Raw genomic sequence first — 13616 nt, forward strand, 5'->3', positions numbered from 1 at the left:
GGAAGAAGAAGTCGAGGAGGGCAGGCCCCTCGTGCACCGTCACGCGACACACGACAGGAAGGGGTGGTCTGGAGGCGGGAAAAGAAGAAGAAGAAGAAGAAGAAGAAGAAACAAAGGAAGAAGAAGTGGAGCTGGGCAAGCCCATGGTGCACCTGTTTGTCGCTCGCCCGCTCGAATATCGTGACACGCCGATCGTCAAATGAGCCGCTCGCTGCTGCTCGGCAGGGCAGCTGAAGCTTCCTCGAAGGTAAGACCACCAGCCAGCCCCCCTTCAAGTCGCGTCGAATGGCAACACTGGACTTTGCGACGCCGTGTTTCAGAGCGCTCCGCATGATCGGATCGTTCAATTGCTTTCGCTTTGACAATTTGTCAAATTGTCAAATCGGCCAAACGATTTTGACAGCACAGACCCGGTCTCTCACGCGTCTCAATGTCCGCATCCCCGTATGTAGGCCAAAGCGCGCTTAAAGCTCGCCCGGCGACGCACTCGCGAAACTAAGTGGTCGCTGGTTACCGGTACTCGATCTGTTGCTCCTGTCGGGCGACAAGATCTGACATGATCGGCTACAGCACTGCTGCCATGGTTCGTGGAATTGGTCAACTTAACTTTCTTTCCCCATGATTTCGACAGACGTTACCAGGTAATCATCGATGGATTTTCATTGACGCCAATGACATGATTAGCTGTCACGTCAAATTTGGTCGCGATGTCCAGAGTTGACAAAGTCTCTTCCGGAAGCTGGAGGGCGAACTTGAAAAGGTCACCTCAATTGTGCCCAGGTCGTAGGAGACATCCCGGCACCGTGTCAGAGCAGGATTTAAACAGTTCCGAGACTAGACAAACGCACGCACGCACGCACGCACGCACGCACGGGTTATGCTGGTGACAATCGCAACATATGGTTGTGGCAGAAAATAGCCACGCGAGAACGCAAGCAGTTCTCCCCGTCGTTGTTCAAAACAGGCGTCTGGAATCGGATGCACATCAGGTAGTCCGAAGAAACACATCAAGTACGCATAAGGAAGCTCTGCTCCATTTGGAACTGCAAGTGTGTCTGATTTGAGTGAGCTGTGATTCAAAAAACACAAAAGAAGACATTTCCCTTCTTTTGCCGCATTACATTTTTGCAAGAATGGCAACTGAGACAGCCGGACCACGAAATGACACACAAGGTGGTGTGTATGTCTGTATTATATATGTGTGTGTGTGTATATATATATATATATATATATATATATATATATATATATATATATATATATATATATATATATATGTATAGATATATACACACACACACACACGTGTATATATCTCCTCCACCTCCTGCAAGATGAGTGTAGTCATGAGGTTTGCGTCCCGCAGCTCAGCGGCGGAGACCCTGAGACGGATCAGCCGGCCACCTCCCCGATGGGCTCTGATCTGCCGGACGCGCTGGTGCCAGCCAGCCCCGCGCCTCTTCTTGGCGAGTCTTTCTGCCATTGCGCCTGGGCAGACCACTTGAACTCGGGCTTCGGAACGGCCGCCGACTGCCTCTGCGGAGAAGATGATGACGGTGAGCCTCAGAATCCCGCCAGCTTTCCCGCTCGTGTTGCGGCTGGCCTCGGGCGCAAAGTTGAAATCAAAGGTGCCAGAGTATCAAGTGGCCAAATATTGAGTCAAACAGCCGTCTTTGGCCACCGTTGGCGCTGAGGGTCGTTGCTCTTATTCAGCCCCCTCGTCTGCGATAGCTCCTTAATCTTGGAGAGGCTGTGAGAGCGGGGCATTTTTCCAGTCCTCCCCAACGCACCTTTAGCTCTTTCAGACTTGGACTGGGTGTGGGACGAGCACGCCAAGTCCTCTGGCGCCTTCCTCAGCTGCGACGACCGCAAGGTGAGCTTCCACTCGGACTACAGCTGCGGCACGGCCGCCGTCCGCGGCGCCAGAGAGCTCGCCGAGGGACAACATTTCTGGGAAGTCAAGATGACCTCGCCCGTCTACGGAACCGACATGGTGCGTGCGGCCTCCGCCCATCCTCCCCCACGCAAAGCAACCTCCGCCGAGTTTCTCTCCGCTTTGTCCCTCGTAGATGGTCGACGTTGGGACTGCCGAGGTCAACCTGGAGAAATTCAAGTATAACTTTGGCAGCCTGTTGGGTCACGACGGAAACAGCTGGGGGCTCTCCTACACAGGTTTGGCCTCCGGACTCAACGGGGATTGGCAAACTGAAGGGAGCTGCGAGACTCGGGTCTGGCCAGAGCCATTTCAAATAGAAATTCTCTTCTACCGCAAATGTGTGTGTGTGTGTGTGTATATACACACACACACACACCCTGACGTGCAGACTTTATGCTCGTTTGAAGGTCTCCTCCAGCATAAAGGTGAGAAAGTGACCTTCTCCGCCCGCTTTGGTCAAGGCTCCATCATTGGCCTGCACTTGGACACCTGGCACGGGACCTTGACCATCTACAAGAATCGACGCTGCCTCGGTGCGTTCTCCTCAACTTGGGAAGCTTTCACTTTGCGCAGACGTGGGAAGGGGGCGGGGGAGATCTCAATTTTTTTTCTGGGGCTGTGAGTTTTGCTTTTTTTCACCGGCGGGTTCTTTGGTAACGATTGCACCGCAGGAAGCCGCGAAGGGAAGTAATTGCGCCATCGGCCAGGGACTGACCTCCCTTGCCCTCGGCCCGCAGGTGTGGCGGCCACTCGGCTGCAGAACAAGAAGCTGTACCCCATGTTGTGCTCCACGGCGGCCAAGAGCAGCATGAAGGTGATCCGCGCCTGTTCCGCGCCCACCTCGCTGCAGTACCTGTGCTGCGCGCGCATCCGCCAAATGTCGCCCTCCTGCCCGGACGTCCTGAGCGCGCTGGAGCTGCCCGCGGGCCTGCTGGCCCTCCTGCGCCGCCGGCTGGGCTGGGTGTTTGCCGTCACGCGAGCGGCGGGGGACGTTGACCGCCCCTCCCGCCCCGTCGTCCTCGGTGCCGGCCACCCGCTCTCGGAAGCTGGTTTTCAGTCTGCGAGCGCCACGCGTTGCCCCCCCGAGCCCCTCCGCGCCGGCGATGAGCAAAGCTCCGAGCCGGAAGACTATCGGAGTAAAAGATGCCGCTGGACATGACGCTTGCGACTCCCGTCGGTAAGTCTGTTTCAAGTCAAGTGACGAGAAAAGATGACGCCCAAGAAAGAAAGAAATGTCCGCATTCAACTCGTGTGACGAGTGTCATGTCTAGCAGAGACTGGTCTAAAGTCGCTCCTCGAGCTAATGAGTTGTAGTTGACTCGGCTATTTATTTGGGGCTTTCGGGATTTATTCTCATGTCTTTATTTCGGAATGAGTGATTGTCAAACAGGCGTTTGGGAATTGTCGCACGCTACTTGAGTGACTGTTCTTTTTGTTTGTTTGTTTTTTGAATTTAGCACTCCATAAAAACTACTGGTGTCCACTGATGAAAGCTAGAAATTAATTCTTTTTGATACTTTGTCCAGAACATTTTGTAACTTTTCACTTTCTTCCTTGGACACGCCTTTCACAAGGAAATCCAAATAAAAGCACACAAGCTGCGCTGCAGATGATTCTTTTTCATGTCCATAATTTTTGGGCATGTCCCAAATGCACGTCCTCGCCTCGTGCTCCATCTGGGACCGAATCCCCAAGGCAGACGTTTGGCTTCCTGACATCCGCCGGAGCGGCTCGGCGACACGTCACCGTCCCGGAAGTCAGTCCAGGACCAGTTCTGGGTTCTGAGCGCTGAGGCAGCGGAAAATCCTGGCGGAAATCTCGGGTCCGACCCGCCTCTCCTTGCCGTCGGCCCGGACTGCCAGATGGGCCAGCAGCTTCTTGCGCTCGTCCTCTGAACGTGACGCCCTGTAGGCCTGGAAGGCAGGAGCACAAATTCAAACCCGGAAGGTGACGTGACACAAGCAACGGGAACATTTGCTCAGCACTGGACTTTCAATCATCCCGCCGCTGACAATATTCCCCGAATGGGCGGCACCCGATGCAGCCTGCCCGGAACCGGAAGCGGTACCTGCAGCAGCAGCTGCGGCGACGGGTACGCGGCGCTCACGCAGGAGGCGGTGGCCCCGCTGACCCTGTTGAGCTGCTGGATCTGCCTGCTCCACACGCGTTTGAGGCCGGCGCCGTCCTTGTCCACGCGCTGGCCGCCGGCCCACCGGCCCTCGGCGCAGAAGGGCAGCTCCGCCTGCTCCGTCAGCCGCCTGCCGGCATGTGGCGAGTGGGGTTGCGGCTCAATGGCATTCGGGACTTTTTGGCGGAGGTGCGGCGCCGCCTACTTCAGAGGCCGTTTGGACAAGGCCTTGGTGACGGCGCACACGTGGTCGGCGACGCCGTGCCAGCTTCCCACAAAGAACACGGCCACGTTGTGATGCAGCTGCAGGAAGACCAGGACCTGGAAGGAGCGCAAAGGACGTGGGCTTTTGGGCTTTCGGGCCAATGGCGCGCTACTCACCTCCTCCAGGTCTGCGGCCCCCCCGCCGCATCCCGAGCGGCTGCTTTCGCCGACCGCATCTCTCCTGCTGGCCACAAGCGCAAGCGGGTCAGGCGCGCCTGCCAAAATCCCCCCGTTGTTGGCCGAGCCTTGATTTATCCCCGGCGGCTGGTGATTGACAGACGACAGACACGGCGGTCTTTTGTCACCCACCTGTTCTCTGTGACCAAGAGAGTGGCCACCTGGGACGCATCCTGTTGGAAGCCCTGCGGCAACAGAGCCTGGACCGAATCCCCCTCAAGTTCTGCCCCGCCGTAGTCCATCAGCTGGACATGACATTTGAAAAACGTCAACGTGGCGACTTGGCTCAACATTTGAAATGAACAGTTCATCATCAACGTGGAAGGAAAAAAAGTCACAACCATTTTCAAAATAATCAGCTAAATAGTTTACATTTGAAGAGGAATGTGAATATATTTTGGGTATGGGGCGTGGGGGGGGGGGGGGTGGGCTTTAGACATTTGGTGGCTGAAAAAGTCCCAAATGCTGATGGCGAAAAGACTGTCATCAATAATAATACATTTTATTTCAAAGCGCCTTTCAAAAGATGCCACCAGAGAAGGATTACACTTGTCTGGAATGAAGCTCCTCAACAGAAACATCCATTTGACGCAATACTGTAAAAGCATGTTTTTGTGCAAGTCATACAGAAGACGCCGGGGATCTGCGGGCGTCAATCTGCAAGGGAATTGACACGGCCCCCGTCCACGTGTATCTCTCCATTGCAGCCGGCCGGGCGCAGCGATCTGATGCACTTCCGTCGCTGCAACGCCAGAGCTTTGCCTTCAACTTACTTGTTTCACAGCGATGACCACGTCTCCAAATTGGGATGCGCTGAGCACCTGGACCAGTTGGTCCTCTGCGAGCGTTCCCGCGGCGCCCTCGCTCAGCTGGAGACAACGCGTTGTGCAACACGGTAAACCAAGACATTCTGTTGGCTTTTTGCACAATGGACCAGAAGGCGGGCGAGGATGAGCTCTTCTGAAAGCGAGCGTCCACCTGAGGCAAATCCCTGGTCCACGTGATGCTGTTGGCCACCTGCTGCCGTTGGACGCTGTACCGCCATTCAAAAGAAGACAGGGTGCCCAGCAGGATGTCGCAGCCTTGCTGTTGCAGGAGAGCTGGAAACCGGGGACCGAGGTGAGTCGTTGGAATGCGGTGGCCATAAGAGGCCACGGCATTGCCATGTCGTCACAGACCCCCCCCCCCCCCCCCACACACACACACACACACACATCGGTACGCATTTCACCGTGAGAATGCCTGGTGGCTTGAAGAGCTCGCGTCGAGGCAACTCACTCACCCGCATCTACGCAGACAGTCAAAGATTTCAGACAGTTCTCTGGCTTGAGACTGTTGAGACGTTGTGCAGCTTCTTTCCTCTTCTGTTGCTCCTTGATCTTCTCCTGCTTCTGTCGCTCCTTCGCAGCTCGGTTCTTTTCTCGAGACTCCCTGCGCCGCCTGGCTTGGTCCTGAACCGCCTCGATCGTCTGCTTGGAACGGCGCCTCTTCGGTGGACTCGGCCGATCGCCCTCATCTGATGGCGGTCGAAATGAAACGCTTCTCTGGACGGAGTCGTGACATCTTTCGTGAGTTTGTAAGTTGCCTTTTGATTCTTCATGAACTTCGGGATCTGAATCGGATATTTCCCACGTCGTAGACATGTCCTCAGAAAATCCCGCCGATCGAGTCCTGTGACAGTCGAAGACAACGTTGAGGGAGGAAGTGTGGGAAACACTGCGATCGCACGCTACGCTACGGTGAATGTTGAGGTCCAAAATAACCAAAACGCGTTTCACACTTTTTGGTTGCGGCACCCACAACGTCATCCAGTCATGATCATACACTACATTGTTTTCGAAGCGCCTTTCGAAATTCCCAAGGACACTGCAAGCTATACGTGCGCAATTATAGCCATGGTTAACGCTCGGGATGCACACTTGGTTAACGCTCGGGACGCACACTTGGGAGTCAAAATGTCGTATTTTGGGACCTGCAATCACATACGCATACCTACCGTCATTTACTTATAAAATGGCTTTTTGTGTCAATCTGTTTCTTATTAACAGCAGTTATTTTGCGTCAACCACGTGAGGGTAGTAGCGTTACGCGCATGCGCATCGCCAAAAACTCGACGTTCCGCCGTGACGGTTCCTCGGACGCTTCCAATTTGTTGTGAGATTTCACACGTTCGGCCGCTCGGAAGTGTCCGTGTTAACAATCCAGTGGTCGCCCCCGCGAGGAGGACTTTTCGGTCACTTCTCTTGTAACCTCGTGACATGGCACAGCCGGCGGAGAAAGGTACGTTTGAGCCCAAGACACCGTTCTGCCTCGTCAGTCGCCTGGCCAGACTTCTCCGTGGAGCTGTGCCGCCGAAATTGCAAATTCGCCAGATTTGATTGATTGCGGTGCTCCGAGATTTGCCTCAAAGACGACGGCGGTTTTCCGGGGACTTGCCGTGTTCGACTCCGCGGGGATAAACAAACGTGCCCAAAACGTTGTGCTGGACATCGTGATCCGCTTCTTTGCAGGAGTTGCTTGTCGTTGCAGAGGTCAATATAGTTTCTCCTTTGCCAACAGTTGCCCGGCCCCCTCCATTCTCAGCCACGTTGTCCGTTGGAAGCGGCTCACTGGATCAATCCGTCATCCAAAAAGTCACTCAGGCCACTGAACTCTGAACTTGTTTTCCAGGTTACTATCGCTTCGTGGTGCTGTTCTTCAATTGCCTGTTGACCTTCGGCTCCTACTTCTGCTTTGACATGCCCAGCGTTTTGCAAAACCAGTTTCAAGCGGTATCCAAAGTTTTGGCTCCGGGTGCCCGTTGCGTCTGGTCAATCATCCAGGCTCATTCTCTCGTTCCTCAGAACCTCACATGTCCAAATGCGAGCTCGGACTGCGCGGAGGGGTTGGGGATGACGCCTCAGGAGTACAATCTTCTTTACGCTATCTACGCCTGGACGTAAGTTTGCGTTGCGTGCACGCGACAGGCGTTTTGGTACCAGTAGTCGGTCCTGGAGGGCCGCCGTCCTGCCTGTTTGAATCAGGTGCGTTGCTCCTGGGAGAGCTGCAAAACAGGCAGGACGGCGGCCCTCCAGGACCGACTTTGGACACCCCTGCAGTAACCGCTCGGGCCAGCCTTTTTCCTCCAAAAGGACAAATGATTGCAGCCCACCCTGCATCATCAAGCCGGGGATGGCAACTGTTAGCACGCAGCGTTAAAGTCTGATGCCCCTGTGGCGCACGTTCAAGGTCAACGCGGTCAGATCTTCTTTCTCTCCCCAGGAATGCGGTGGTGGTGATCCTGGCTGGCTTCCTGATTGACAAATTGGGAAACCGATGTAAGAGCATGACCGGCTCATTGTGTTGACGACGCGGTGACATCATTCCTGAACGCAAACGAATGAAACAAAAGCTGAAAAGTGTCATGGGAACAAAGGGGAAGTGAGCGAAAATAGCATTCCTCGGCCTTTCTCGACTTGTGATTTCAGTGGTGTGCAGCTCAGCGGCTTTACTGATGTTTTTTGGCTGCTTGCTTGAGTGATTGTAAAAGTCCACCAAATGTACGCTGGCAGCACAGAGCGGCGAAAAAGTCGTCATCTTGAACAAAAGCGTGAACATGAGCGATTGGTCAGCGTGCGTGGCTGTGGTCATTGACGCGGAGTCCGATTCTCTAACTTTGGTGCGTTTCTCTCCACAGTCGGGCTCTTCCTGTTCTCCTCCTTGTGCGTTTTGGGCTCGTCCCTGTTCGCCCTGGGCTCCCACTTGAAAGGAACTCCCTACCTGCTGCCCCTCATGCTCAGTGGACGCCTCCTCTTCGGATCGGGCAACGGATCTCTGACCAGTAAGGGCCCGAACTCGGGCCAGGATTTCAAGGGCTGTTCCGGACTTGAAATGCCCTCTCCTCCCTGAGTCGTCCAGAACCGCATCACCGCCTTCTGGTTCAAGGGGAAGGAACTGGCCTTAGCCTTCGGGCTGACCTTGGCCTTCTCGCGCCTGGGTTCCATCCTCAACTTTTTCCTCACGCAACGCTTTGAGGAGCGGTTTGGCATGCATTGGACCCTCTGGGGCGGTAAGTGGCAAGAAGCGGCCCGACGCCGCCCGTCCGCGTTGCGCAGCATTTTGCCCGTTTCGCAGGTGCGCTGTTGTGCGTGCTGGGCTTGACGTCGGCCGTGGTCGTCAGCTCTCTGGACAAGGCGGGAATGAGGCAGCTCGGTCTGGATGGGGCCATCCGAGAGGAGTCTCGCAAAGTGGTACCGACGCAGTGCGCCTTGGCTTCCACCGTGGCCCGTTTGATGAGGACGGTTTGTTTGTGTAGCGCCTTGGGGATGTGAAGCGGCTGTCGTTGAGCTACTGGCTGCTGGTGCTCACCATCATGTTCTTTTACAATGGAATCTTCCCCTTCATCGCCGATGCCAGGTGTAGTTGGAAACGCAGCCGAGCCGAGTCGAGCGGGCAACTTGCCGTCACCGTTTCCGAATGCTCACCTTGTGATTTTTCAAGCAGTAAGTTTGTGGAGGACAAGTATGACAACTACACTCAGAGGGAGGCGGCTTATGTCGCCGGTGCCGTTTATGACAGTTCTCTCGTCCTCTCCGCCAGCGCTGGTGTCCTCATCGTAAGTTTTGCTTCTTACCTTCTTGTGGGGAGGATTTTATTTCTCTTGGGCGGGGGGCTGAGAAGCAGTCAGGTGAGAGCTTTGTTTGTGCTGGTGCCTTTTTCAGGATTACGTGGGTCTGCGGGGGATTTTCGCCGTGGCCTGTGCTGTATTGACCGTGCCAGTGTTTGGACTGCTGGCCTTCACCTTGGTGGCTCCTCTGGTCTGCACCATCTGGCTGGGGGTCACCTACTCCTTTGCTGCTGTCAGGAATCCCAACTTTCTCATTTCCTCCGTCCATCTCCATCCAAATCCACTTTTCCTCAGGAGGCTGGCGGTCGTGCCGGAGCCTCGTGTAGTAAGCGAGCGACGTCCTCAGCTGGTGGCTGAACAACCGTTGGCCAGTGTTTTCTCTTTTTCCTTGGTCCTATTTTACTTTGTAAAGTCAATCTAAACCGCTTCCCATATTGTTTAACTGCCCTCGATATCAAATGGCATGTTGTCACCTTTTTTTTGAATGCGCATCCATCCGTACCTTTTCATCCCTTCTATTTCATAAGTATTGACAGTAATGTTGCATTTATTCAGAACACTTGACGAAGCAGGAGATAACGTTCAAATAATGTTAAATTTGAAGGAAAAAGATTGAAATCTTCCTATGCTGCATGACTGTCATGATTTCAAATGAGCTTTTCCGACCCCCAAAAATGCAGCGTTTTCATGCGGTCGTGCAATCGGCTGCGTACTTGACATCATTCGGCCTTTTTTTGGGGGGGGGAATCTGGTGCAATTGGAGTTTGCAATTGACACCTCACTCAATGCTTTCTCACCGGTGATGCCAAAGCGTGACTTTTCTTTGGTGTGTCCGATGGAAGCGCTTCCCCTGAGGTCAACGTCAACATGTAGATGGCTTGAAGCAGACATGGCTTGAGAGGGGCCCTTTTGCGTCTTCTCAGGAGGGATTTGCATGGATGGATGGATGGCTGGATCCCGCTCGATAGAGGCTCTCTTCAAATGGCGCGGGAGCCGTAAGAGTCCGCCTTGATGCTGTGTTGCAGGCAAGCATGTGGCCCTCTATTCCTCTGGTTGTGCCTCGAGCCAGCGTGGGCACCGCCATGGGCATCGCCACCTCCGTCCAGATGGTCGGGATCGGCATCTCCAATTTAGTCGTCGGGCAGATTTTGGGCGCCGGGTCCAGGTAGGAAATCCCGCGCGCCGCGTGCATGGCGAGCGTTGACGTTTGCCTTTTGCCATCGGCTCAGTGACGCCAAGATTCCGCAGTGGCGGTGGCGGCGGATGATGATCTTCATGTTGGCCAACACCATCGCGTGCATCGTCACCTCGTTGCTGCTCAACGTTGTCGATCACAGACAGGTGGGATCTTTTTTCCTCCACGTTATCTCTTGGAAATGTTTGGAGTGTCGGGACACTGCAGTCAAATAACACGACGCCGGTCGGATCCAAGCGGCCAGGCTTTACCTGTGGCGGCCTTCCGAAGAAGGCCTCGTGGATGAAGTCGGCTCGGGTCCGCTTCCGGGCCTGCTGCCGCCTCCGTTGGCACGGCACTAAAGCGGCGTTTTATTTAGGGCGGGACTCTGAACAAGTTGACCAAAAGATCGTCGCCGGCTGAGAGGGAGCCTGACACGGAGCCGCTGACCCGTGGAGAGCAAGCGGACCAGCAAGCCGAGCATGGAGACCAGCCGCCATCGGTCTCCATCAACTCTTGACTTGTCCAAAGTCCTCAAGTTTGAGCATTTCTCTCAACCTCTTCGCGTTGGAAGAAAAAACATCCAACTATTTGATTTTTGATTGTGATTGAGGTTTTTACCCCCCATTGAACTTGGAGGAGGTTTAGAAGAACCCTCCAAAACTTTAGCCTGGATTTTTTAGGGGCTTTTTTTTTTACTCATGGTAATTTTTTTTTTGTAACTATATCTAGTGAAAGAAAATGTGATGGACACTCATCAAATGGTCCAAGCACAGTATATTGATAATAATACAATGACACTTTTGTTGCTTGAGTGCTGTAGTTTGGCTCCTGCAGGTTTAATTGCTGCCAATCCAATTGAAAACGGTGTGGCCACTGATTGATTCACGCTCTTGAAGAAGGGAATTACATCAGATAAATCAATAAAAAGTGAAATGCAGATGCCTTTGATGGTTTGTGCTCATTTGGAATCTGCAGATTTAGTGATTATTTTTGCAAACGTAACCATAAATGTTTAGAATAAATGTTGATCAAAGGATCATGGATTTCTTCTCTGTGACTGAACTGAAAGGAGAGGGAAAGAACTTTGCCCAAGCACGTTTTTCCAACTGACAGCCTGTCGGTGGAGCTCTGATTTGTCTTTTTAGACGCCTGTTTATTAACTAAACAAAACAAAAGTGTCCAACAGAGGCCATGATCTGGCTATTGGCTATCCAGCAGATAACCAGCCTGCATTGCCTGCATTGGCGCTTCCTTCACACCATCTTTCTTCCATGAGGCCGCATGGAGACCAGACGGTGGTCTGGCCACCGAGGCTCGTCTCTTCCTTTTCTCTGCTGCCGTGCTGGGATTGCCACGGTGACGTACTTGTAAGAATGTCACATGTTACCAGTCGGACTCGTGAAAGAATCTGTGTTGACTGTGAAGATCAGCCCTAAAAATACACCTCCCTTAATCTTCTTATAGGACCGGCGTGAGCCCGACGGACGGCGACTCATCGGTAGCCTCGTATGGTTTCTCGGCTGCAAGGGCTGTGCCGCCCGGACTGCGTGGACAGGATGGCCACGTCGAGCCGCCTGGGCCTCAACGGCCTGGCCCGCATCTGCGGAAGCGGCCCGCCCAACGACACGCCGGTCCCGGCGCGGGCCGAGAAGCCGCTCAGGCGCCTGTCGGTGGTGGAGGACGGCCAGATAGCCGAGGTGCTCTACTTGATCCCCAAGCGCTGCGTGATGGAGCGGCTGCCGCTCCTCAATCCCCACGACTACGTGCTGTGCGAGAAGTTGGCGGCCATCCCTGCTGACGTGTCAGGTGGGCTTCTTTCTGCTACGTGGACCAAATAGCAATTGGGCCCGAGTGCTCAGATGGGGTTTTTGATCTGAAGTAGGCCACGCCGCTTTGCCAAAGGAGAGAAAAAAAAAGCGTCCCCAGCAAGGGGACGGTGTCATTTAGACCACGACCTTCAATTAGAAGGCGCGCACGTATCGGCTGTCGCCACAGCTGCGGCTGCTCTCGGACGCCCCGCCCCCTCCGACTGACCGTGTCTCATTGAAGCAATAGTCCAGCTAGCGCCCGCCCGCCGTAGTCAAGTATCGTCCTGGTGAAGACGCGCCATGAAAGGCAAAGGTAGTGTGCGCCGGCTCATGTTTTCATTGAGGTGAACGATGGAAATGATGCAGGCTGGCCTCAAAGCTTCCTCGTGTGATGTCATGTCCGCCCTGGCGCGATTTGGAGCGCTTTGCTTTGTTGATCTGGCTTGGAAAGCGCCGACGTCAAACTCTTGCAATATGTGCGACAACGCCGCGGGGGTGAGTCGTCCCACTGGATTTGTCGAGCTGCAGAGTTTCCTCAGAATGTTGCCAAAGCCCAGCTTGCGGCATTTCTTCACAAAGGGGGAAACAAAGTCCTTTTCGCATCTTCTGCTCCGATATGTCGCGCCTCTCAACCTCAGTGCGCCTTTTCGCAAATCATTGTAAGCGTCAATCATTCTGGAAGTGAGCAAAGTGAAGGCATACAAGCATTGGTGACTAATCCCGTCGACGGCGGATCCTCAAAATAGATTGTCGGTCACGCGCGCACGCCGTGAAGCGGCCATCTCGGGTTTCGCTCCGGATTTGCTATCTTCTCAAAAGGCCGCTTGCTAATGTGCGACAGCAGATCAGCTTGGAGTGACGTTCGGGAGCGCGCAGGGTACTTGATGCCGCGGTCAAAGCGCGCCTCCCGCCAAAGACGCAAAGCTCACTTGCCGCGCCGTCTCGCCCGCAGTGCTTCGCGCTCAGCCTCCGGCGGCCAAGCGACTGGTCCCGTGCGCCCGATGCGGGCGGGCCTGCAAAGGGGAGGTGCTGCGAGTCCAGGACACTCACTTCCACCTCGCCTGCTTCACCTGCAAAGGTCAGTCCGCCGCAATGGACCCAGCAAAACGGCTGCGGGCTGCGAAGGCCACCTTCCTTGGTGGGAACCCAAAAGGGTCTGTGGTGGAATCTTTCCTTTTGCGCTTCACGTCGGCCCAAATGGCGGCTTGGATTGAAGCCAACGTGACCGCCGGCGGCGTAAGATATTCCCAATGTCACGCACCGGGCATCCAACTTTGATATCATTTGGTGTGAGTGTTTTCTCAACAGTCCTTTAAATGAACTAATACTTTCTATTGTCAAAGCATTCAGCCATGGAGGTCTGTAGCAAAGAGGGAAAACCACGTGTGTGCAATTTGTTAATGGGTGACGCCATCGCCCTGCTGCGGCTGCACAGGTGGAGTCGGTTCAATCAGTGGCAGTTAAAGGACTCCCGCACACATTCGCGTTGGCTCATTGGGCTTGCCTAACCCAGTCAAGAT

General features: G+C 54.3%; 3 protein-coding genes across 10 annotated transcripts; 2 read left to right on the forward strand and 1 right to left on the reverse strand.

Moving 5' to 3' along the window:
- The first annotated feature begins 74 nt into the window (after positions 1-74).
- Positions 75-3549, forward strand: spsb3b (splA/ryanodine receptor domain and SOCS box containing 3b). 2 transcript variants are annotated; one of them, XM_089014732.1, is made up of 6 exons: positions 75-247; positions 1367-1556; positions 1797-1993; positions 2070-2172; positions 2344-2469; positions 2674-3549. In XM_089014732.1, exons 1-6 carry the CDS (start codon positions 200-202, stop codon positions 3093-3095), a joined length of 1086 nt encoding a protein of 361 aa, XP_088870858.1. In that variant the 5' UTR covers positions 75-199; the 3' UTR covers positions 3096-3549. The 2 variants fall into 2 exon arrangements, with proteins under 2 accessions (XP_088870858.1, XP_088870860.1); XM_089014734.1 differs by having other exon boundaries at positions 1806-1993.
- On the reverse strand, positions 3368-7128 carry eme2 (essential meiotic structure-specific endonuclease subunit 2). 3 transcript variants are annotated; one of them, XM_089014731.1, is made up of 8 exons: positions 6942-7128; positions 5788-6176; positions 5484-5605; positions 5279-5374; positions 4638-4750; positions 4270-4509; positions 4005-4194; positions 3368-3849 (listed from the first exon to the last, which is right to left on the reverse strand). In XM_089014731.1, exons 2-8 carry the CDS (start codon positions 6146-6148, stop codon positions 3694-3696), a joined length of 1278 nt encoding a protein of 425 aa, XP_088870857.1. In that variant the 5' UTR covers positions 6149-6176; positions 6942-7128; the 3' UTR covers positions 3368-3693. The 3 variants fall into 3 exon arrangements, with proteins under 3 accessions (XP_088870857.1, XP_088870856.1, XP_088870855.1); XM_089014730.1 differs by lacking the exon at positions 6942-7128 and having other exon boundaries at positions 4270-4385; positions 4446-4509; positions 5788-6478; XM_089014729.1 differs by lacking the exon at positions 6942-7128 and having other exon boundaries at positions 5788-6478.
- Positions 5943-13350, forward strand: mfsd1l (major facilitator superfamily domain containing 1-like). 5 transcript variants are annotated; one of them, XM_089014725.1, is made up of 15 exons: positions 6527-6785; positions 7176-7276; positions 7349-7443; positions 7767-7822; positions 8182-8325; positions 8395-8553; positions 8619-8734; positions 8800-8900; positions 8988-9099; positions 9206-9436; positions 10137-10276; positions 10341-10452; positions 10665-11655; positions 11753-12094; positions 13049-13350. In XM_089014725.1, exons 1-13 carry the CDS (start codon positions 6764-6766, stop codon positions 10803-10805), a joined length of 1530 nt encoding a protein of 509 aa, XP_088870851.1. In that variant the 5' UTR covers positions 6527-6763; the 3' UTR covers positions 10806-11655; positions 11753-12094; positions 13049-13350. The 5 variants fall into 5 exon arrangements, with proteins under 5 accessions (XP_088870852.1, XP_088870851.1, XP_088870850.1 ...); XM_089014726.1 differs by lacking the exon at positions 6527-6785 and adding an exon at positions 5943-6081 and having other exon boundaries at positions 10665-12094; XM_089014724.1 differs by having other exon boundaries at positions 10665-12094.
- The last annotated feature ends 266 nt before the right edge of the window (positions 13351-13616 follow it).

Source organism: Hippocampus bargibanti, linkage group LG15, assembly GCF_051943395.1.
Source record: "Hippocampus bargibanti isolate YZ-2025 linkage group LG15, ASM5194339v1, whole genome shotgun sequence".
Classification (NCBI taxonomy): Eukaryota; Metazoa; Chordata; class Actinopteri; order Syngnathiformes; family Syngnathidae; genus Hippocampus; species Hippocampus bargibanti.